General features: G+C 34.2%; 1 protein-coding gene across 1 annotated transcript; it reads right to left on the bottom strand.

The window, feature by feature from the left end:
• Positions 1-876: 876 nt before the first annotated feature.
• On the bottom strand, positions 877-1,815 carry LOC124502029 (olfactory receptor 6C74-like). The gene has a single exon (XM_047066441.1). It carries the CDS (start codon positions 1,813-1,815, stop codon positions 877-879), a length of 939 nt encoding a protein of 312 aa, XP_046922397.1.
• Positions 1,816-8,426: the final 6,611 nt, after the last annotated feature.

Here is an 8,426-nt window from a genome sequence, read left to right as displayed (position 1 = left end):
TAAGTAAAGTTTTACTTTAATTCTACTATTTTGATTTTACTGGGATAACTATCTATGTTTATATCTATGTCTATAAAAATCTGAAAAGAATAAATACACTGAGTTACCATTGTTTTTCCAAATTACACTTATAGTTTCCAGTTAGCTCCAGAGTATCCCATGTTGTTGAAGAGATTTTTTGAGCATAGAAACACCAAATAAGTTTGAATTTCATAATTAATTTTTAAAATATAGCAGTGAAATAACACATTTTGTCACCTATAATTGATACACTTATAAACGCTAACAATTTTCTAACAGAAACTAAAAAACTAATTTCTAAGGGATCTACTTAGACACATGAACAATTTTTAAATAGACAACATTTTCTAATTTGAGCATCAACACTAATCTTTAATCTCTGCCAAAATTTTCCTCTCATTTTGTTAGAGTATGCAGCAATAATTTGGTAGTGTTACAAAAACTATAAATGAATATTAGTTGTAAGTACGTTCAACTAAAATAAATAAAGGTGTAATACTTTACGTTGTATGTTACATCAAATATAATATAAATAAAAAGATATTTTGATCCTTGACTAGCATTCAAAGACAACAGAGACCGATTGAAAATCTCAACTCCATTTCTTTCAGATATTTATAGGAAATGGAAGTGAGATGAGAAAAAATATCTGTTAAAGGTTATCAATAAAATTATCTTCTTTGGAACAAAGATTTTTTTTTTGTAAATATAGCTTGAGAAGGTATAAAGATGAATATCAAAGACATGAAAGCAAAAAACATTGAAAGAAACTATGTATTGGAAGCTATAATTAGATTCATTGATATTATTGGGGTTCCTTTGTTCATTTGCATTATACATTATGCAACAAGACATTCATTTGCTTGAGAAAGAAACAACCCTTTGTATCATGTTCATGAAGGCTTTTTTCACTTGCTGGTTCCGTAAAGTGTAAATGAAAGGATTTAAAAGTGGGGCAATGGAGGTATTGAGCACTGCAATTCCCTTGGAAAAAGATATTCTTTGTTTGACTGACGGCTTAACGTACATGAAGATACAGCTGCCATAAGAAAGAGATATCACAATCATGTGAGAGGAACATGTTGAAAAAGCCTTTTTCTTCTGATTAGTTGAAGGGATGTTTAAAATTGTTAATGCAATAAAGCTGTATGATATTATCACCATTACCAACGTGACCACAAGTGTCACTGATGCAGAAATGAATCCCATGGTCTCTAAGAGCTGTGTGTCTGAGCAGGAGATCTGCAGCAGGGGAGTTGTATCACAGTAGAAATGATCCACAACGTTGGAGGCACAGAAGTCAAGGTTTATGCCTAAGAGGAGAGGTGGAAAGATGACAAAAAACCCAGCAAGCCAACAACAGAAGACAAGTTGCATGCAGATCTTACTGCTCATGATGGTTGTGTAGTGCAGGGGCTTACAGATGGCAACATAGCGGTCATAGGACATGGCTGCCAGCAAGTAAAATTCAGATGCACCAAGAAGGAAGGCAAAAAACACTTGAGTAACACAACAATTAAAGGAAATGGTTTTGTTCCCAGTTGCCATAGCAACCAACAATTTGGGAATGCATGTGGTAGTATAGGAAATTTCTAGGAAGGAAAAATTCCGAAGGAAAAAATACATGGGGGTCTTGAGGGTGATATCCACCAGGGTGAGTGTGATGATGAGCAGATTGCCAGTGACACTTAGCAGGTAGGTGAGAAGCAGGAAGACAAATAGCACAACTTTCAATTGTGGATCATCAGTCAAACCTGCCAGGATAAACACTGTCACTTGTGTGTGATTTCCCATTACTGTCCTCTACTTTTCCAGGTCTAAATAGAAAAGAAAGAAAGACATTGATAGTCCTAAGGGGAAAATAGCAGTGGTAACTAGTGTCTAAAATTAGGAAAGCAATCTTTCAGATAGAGTAACACCATTCATATTTTAGGAGGTTATGCCAGGAAGAACAATACTTTGCATTTCCAAAGTATCTGGATAGAGAATTTTATGTTTACTTTGCAATTCTGCCAGAGAATAATGATAGCGATGATTGATATGATAGCAGTTGTTGACTGTTTTCATATGAGGGAAGTTAGAAGGACTTTTAAAGCATGCACAAATGCTTCTTTCTTGATTTTAGCAAGAATTGAGATGGATACCATTTCTTACTCAATTAAGAGCTTTACATTCAGAACCAAAATGATTGTCATTAAAATTATATCAGAAAATGGTTTTCATAAAATACACACACCACACACACACACACACACACACACACACACACACACACACCTCACCATCATCAATAGACAGGGTTATATAACTTTACCATTTTACTTAATCAAATTCAAATGCCTGATTCTTCTGTCATTTACTTTCATGGCTAATGAGATACAGTTTCCAATAAGTGAATATGAAACATCACGAATAGTTTTATTTTCTGTCCTTAGTAGTATTTCCATCCCATCAAACTCTGTTATCATTCCCACTCTTCCCACGTTGTACTCCCAAACAAAATCAGCAGGAATATTCTGGTAATATTTGTGTGTCTAATAAGAAACTGCAGTTTTCCTAAGTTATGATTCTGAAAAATGAAAAAAAAATTAAAATGAGAGTAATGGATATAGAAGCATATAGAAATATATAAATATGAGTTCAGGAAATCATATGAAGTGGGAGAAAGATAAAGATAAATCTTTATGGAAACCTAGAGATATAGAAGGGATTTTTAGAAATAGGTTATTGAGCTTAAGGAAGAAATTAAATTAGTAAGAAAAATTGAAAGAAGATTAAGACATTTAAATTAGTAATAATCCTAAAATTAAAAATATGTAAGTTTGTAAGTATTAATAAATACAAATTATAAGAAAATATTTGTCATGAAATTTCTCTCTCTGCTTCTATGCTTTACACTTACCATTTTAATCTTTCTGTAAAATACAGACTGAAAAGATGAACAATTTGAGGTCAGCATGGCTTAAAAGAGATGAACAGTATTTGGTAAATTTCAAATACAATGAATCACAGAATAGTGCTGACAAAATTTTAGGAGGCATGTATTCCTTATCATAAGGATATTCAAATGTTTGGCTAAAATGTAATTAAATATTAACTATAGATAACAGTAGTCATCTCAACATATGGCATATATTAGAGACAATCAGATTGTTCTGGTTTGCACAGCTAGCAAATAGGACACCAAGATTAAGTTTGAAAGAGTGTTTTTCCCTACGTTGTGCTCTGAAAAATAACAACTTCTACCAATGATTATAGGACAGCTTATTGTGCTTTTTTCTTTTTTTAATAATGATTCTAAGGAAGATTTCTTTCCTTGGTACCTTCATATCAAACACATAAAATAAATAAGGTTTAGTAATGGGCCATAGATAAGACAATGTTTTCTGTTTTGAGAATATCAGTGTAATTATTTCAATCTCTAAAACACAGAATATAATTTCAAAGATATATACATAAATAAAAATAAACAGAGTACAAATAAAAATTGTTTCCAGTTATATCTAAAAGTGTAGGTAAGAAATAAGATCTGTTGTCAAATTCATGTTAATAATGTAGACATACATGGGTATAAAAGAAAGGACGGTTGTTTTTCCTGGACATTCCTCTTACATTCACATAATTGTGAAACGATTAATCATAAATTTTTCTTCATTTACACAAATTACTCCAAAGGCAACAACTGTAGGAATGTTATATCTAAAACACCTAAATCAGAGTTTTACTATGTCAGATTATTTCTTTGTCCAACTACAACAGTTACACCCACCAACTATCCCCAACACATATTGTACAAAAATTAACAAAGCTCACACTACAAAACCATTAGAAGTCAAGCTTATGTTAAATATTATGAATATTAGTGAAATTTTAAAAAGGTAAAGTTTTTCAAAACTAAATTTTCATCGTATTCTGTCTTTTTTCATGATTTCCCCTTAATCAAAATTTGAAGGTTAGAAAAATAAGGTTAATACCATAATGGTAAAAATAAGACAAAATGGGTTAAAACAAATCTAATGGAAATATGGTCTTTAAATTTTCGACATACCAATTTTTTCATCCTTTTGAGTCCTAATCAGTCTGCCAAAAGCACTTTAAAAATCAAACACATTTTTGAAGATATTAAACAGATTTATTCCAGCAAATTATCTCTGCTTCAATATTTAACTCTTTTATCATCATGCTGAACAGACCACAGTGATAATTCCATTCTTCTCTGTAGGATTCTCCCTCTACCCCACAATCTGTGACTGATTTTCTTACTTATTTATGGCAACTTTGTAAATGGTTTTAAAAGGTTTTTTTTTTCAGAGTTTTAGACTATTAAATTTCCCTGTCACTACAATTGACTTATTTATGTTTTGAGTGCTTTTCTTGGTATTATTCACAGTGCCATATGAAATTCATCAGCACTTGATCTCATTGAATATTTATACTGTCTGTATCTTGAAAGAAAATATCTAAAGATTATGAGGAGCCCCCAGAGGATATGAGATCCAAGAAGAACATTCTCAAAGGGTCACAAATTTATACATTACGCATGAGTTCTCCCTAGGCACTAAATACTTAAAAAAAAATAAATTATATACTTTTTTTTCAAAACTGCTTTTAACTCTGTCTCCAAAGCTTTCAGTATAGATTTCCCTAATGTGTGTTTGCCCTTCCACACAGATGTGTTTTGAAACCCTAAATACATAGATAACAAACTAGAAGTCAAAAAATAAAATTTTAGTTGATAATAACAAGTGACAATATTAGTTGGAGAAGTTATTAACCTGTCATAGAAAAAATTGCACCTGAAATATTTAACATTTTATTCCATATAATCATTTCGTTTTTATTCTGAATTCAGTCTTTCCTCCAAATCGTCTTTACAATCTTATCTTATAGATCTTAAGACTGATTATTTCATAACACCCAAGCATTCTCCACTTTCTCTGTATTAATGGAATATTTGTCTATGTCTACAACTAGCCTTCCTTGCAACTGGTTGTGACCATGTGACTAAATTATGAGCAAAGGACATAAGTGGAGATGTTGTGCAATTTCCTTTGATTGTTCTTTGATAAGAGGGGTTTGCCCTCCTCTTCCTCTCTGCTAGTCCCTCACACTGTTGTGATGCAGGTTGGATGGCAAACCATTTGGAACCATGAGTATGAGCAAGCACATGAGGAATACACTGGCCATTCAATACGGGACAGCAGACCCACGTTCCTAACACCATTGCAGGTCCTACCAGCTAAGAAACACAGTGACTTCATAGAAGAGTTACATGATGTGATATTTGTCTTTCTTACACTCTACCAAATCTATGGTATTAATCAAAACCCGAGAAGGGTCTGAACTTTTACCTACAGTCTAACAGGTTGGCCCACCATCATTTCATAGATACTGATGGGGAGGCAAGCCTACCAGGTCAGCAACAGAAAACTTTATTATGTATTATATAGCAGGAAGCAGGAGCTTCATGTTCTCATCTGTCCTCCTGACCCCTAAATTCTCTTCAAGGAAGGGCCCTAACCCTAACAGATATTGTTATTTACACAATGCACCTACATTTAAAGCTGAGGAACACCAGGTTAGGAAATTCTCAGTCTTGTGAAGAGAAAATCTGATTAATTTTGCCCTACTAGAAGACAGTGTCTTTAATATACTGCTAAGGGGAAAAATAGGTCAAATCTATTACAAAACATTCTTGAAAACAGAGTCCAGAACAAAAGCTATCACAACATGTGGAAATGTTTCAGAATTTCCTTCCACCAAATACACCCCTCATTTCTATACCAACTTGGCTTCAGCTGCGAATTCCCCTAAGCATGTTCCTATGTTAACCTCTCTGATTAACCTGCAGGTCTCTCTTATTACTCCCAAGGTACCACAGTGTTTTCCAACAAGATGCCAACCAATGTCCAGCCCTCAGACAGGAAGTATAAACCCAAGAGTGCATGAGGTCTCCTAGAAAGAGTTTACAATTTTAGAGGTTGGCAGCCACATTAAGCATGCATCATTCAGATTACAGGTTAGCAAGACTCCCATGTAACTTCCAGCTGGCTGGTAAGCCTTAGAGCTCCCAATTCAGTAACTTATTTTTGGAGGGACTGCTTAAGTGTATTTAATCCAATTTGTTCTATTTGTTCAAGCCATTAGCCATGTTACATTTGCCTGCTTCATTATGACTCAAAATACGAGTGAGGAAGACATTTGGAACTGTTTTTCCCGACTAAAATAAAAACACAAGAAAAAACGTACTAGTGAGGATGTGGAGAAAAACAGAACTCCCATGCACTGTTGGTAGGAATGCAAACTGATGCAGCCACTGTGGGAAACAGTTTGGAGCTTCCTCAAACATTAAAAATAGAACTACTCTATGATCCAGGAATTCCACCAAGGAATATGAAAACACTAATTCAAAAGGATGTATGTACCCCTACATTCATTGTAGTACTTTAGAATAGCCAAATTATGGAAGCAGCCCAAGTGTCCACTGATAGATAATAGATAAAGAAGAGGTGGTAAATATAAAAGAATATTATTCAGCCACAAAAAGAATGAAATCCTGTCGTTTGCAACAACATGGATGGATCTAGAAGATATTGTTCTAAATAAAATAAGTCAGAGAAAAATACCATATGATTTCACTCATATGTGAAAGTTAAGAAACAAAACAAAGAAAGAAAGAAAAAGAGACACACCAAGAAACAGGCTCTTTAGAGAACAAACAGAGGGTCACCAGAGGGGAGATGGATAGGGAATGGGTGAAATAGGTGAAGGGATCAAGAGTACATTTATGATGAGCACTAAATAATGTATACAATTGTTGAATCACTATATTGTACACCAATATTATACTGTATGTTAATTTACTGGAATTAAAATAAATTTTAAAAAGAAGTATTTTGGAGCGCCTGGGTGACTCAGTTGGTTAAGCTTCTGACTTTGGCTCAGGTCATGATCTCAGGGTTCATGAGTTTGAGCCCCGTGTCAGGTTCTGAGCTGTCAGCTCTGAGCTGGAGCCTGCTTCAGATTCTGTGTCTCCCTCTCTCTCTCTCTCTGCCCTTCCTCTGCTCTCTATCTCTCTTAAAGATCAATAAATAGTAAAAAAAAAAAATTAAAATTAAATAAAAAATAAAAAGAAGTATTTTGCCAAAGGGTGAAGGTAGGTGTATGGGGGTGACCAGGAGGTACTGGAGTGGTCCCCTCTTGTCTTTGCTATCCTCAGAGACCATCTGGTGGAGGATGGCAGACCTAACATGTAAATTTAAGGCTCTTGCATTGGAGTATTTGTCTTCTGGAGGAAGGCAGGTATCTTGCCTGATACCAGGTTTTTCTCTCTCTCCACTTCTATAAAATCTGAGTGGTCCATTCCAGTAGCTATAATTGCATCTAGTTTCCAGTTATCCCCTACTCACACTGAGACCTTTCATCTAGAAAGATCAGGTGCAGTAGGGACAAGGACATTTTTTTAAAAACTTATCCAGAATTAAACTTGAATCCACTAGACCCCTTGTGGCCGTGTTCCCACCTGGAATGTGTACCAACCTGACTGATTTGAGTTTGTTTAAAGCAATAATATAACAATGTATTGGGTGATATCACATTAAATTTATTAGACTTGTACCCTTAGGTTTCTGTAGACTGACAGTTTCTCAGACATTTCTTATTTTTTATAACCTAGACAGTTCTGAGAAGTACTTGTCAGGCATTTTCTAGAATCTCCCTTTATTGGAATGTGTCTGGAGTATCTGTTCTGGATACCCTCAGGTGATAGAGCAAGGGAATATATATTTATATCTATCCAGATTTATACACACAATTATGCATTTACATGTGTATCATTCTGTATCTATGTTAAGCCACACATGAATTCATACTAGTATCTTCAACTTTAACCCAATATCACATGAATCATTCTACCTTTGTCCTCTTGCTCCTATGTATTACTCCAACAGTGAAACAATGGCTTCCTCCATCTGCAATTGACTTAATTATTCAATTCCAATAGAAATGTCCAGTAGGAAGCAACTATATCAACTAGAGTATAGGGCTTATGACTTGAGTCTTACTGATTCACTCATTTCCACCCATAGATTAGTATCATTTCCCCTACTCCCTTCAGTGAAGTTGTTTCTTACATTCATAATACAACTAAATCCTCTGCATTCCATTTTAAGATCCTGGATTTAATTTTTTTTTTAATTTTCACACATTTGAGTTATTCTTTGTGTTGCAATGTTCTTTTTACTTGTTTTTACAACTGTAGTGTGATATACCCATCTTCATGGCATCATATTCAATAACTTTACTACCCTAAAAAAAATCAGCTGTGCTTCAACTGTTTAACCCTCCAGCTCCCAAGTCCTGGCAATCACTGATCTGTTTACTTTCTCTATAAATTTGTCTCTTTT

The sequence above is a fragment of the Lynx rufus genome, unplaced genomic scaffold, assembly GCF_022079265.1.
Source record: "Lynx rufus isolate CCGP_SWC_20201006 ecotype Redwood Valley unplaced genomic scaffold, mLynRuf1.p SCAF_7, whole genome shotgun sequence".
In the NCBI taxonomy this organism is placed as follows: Eukaryota; Metazoa; Chordata; class Mammalia; order Carnivora; family Felidae; genus Lynx; species Lynx rufus.
This window is presented reverse-complemented; position numbering and strand designations above follow the sequence as displayed.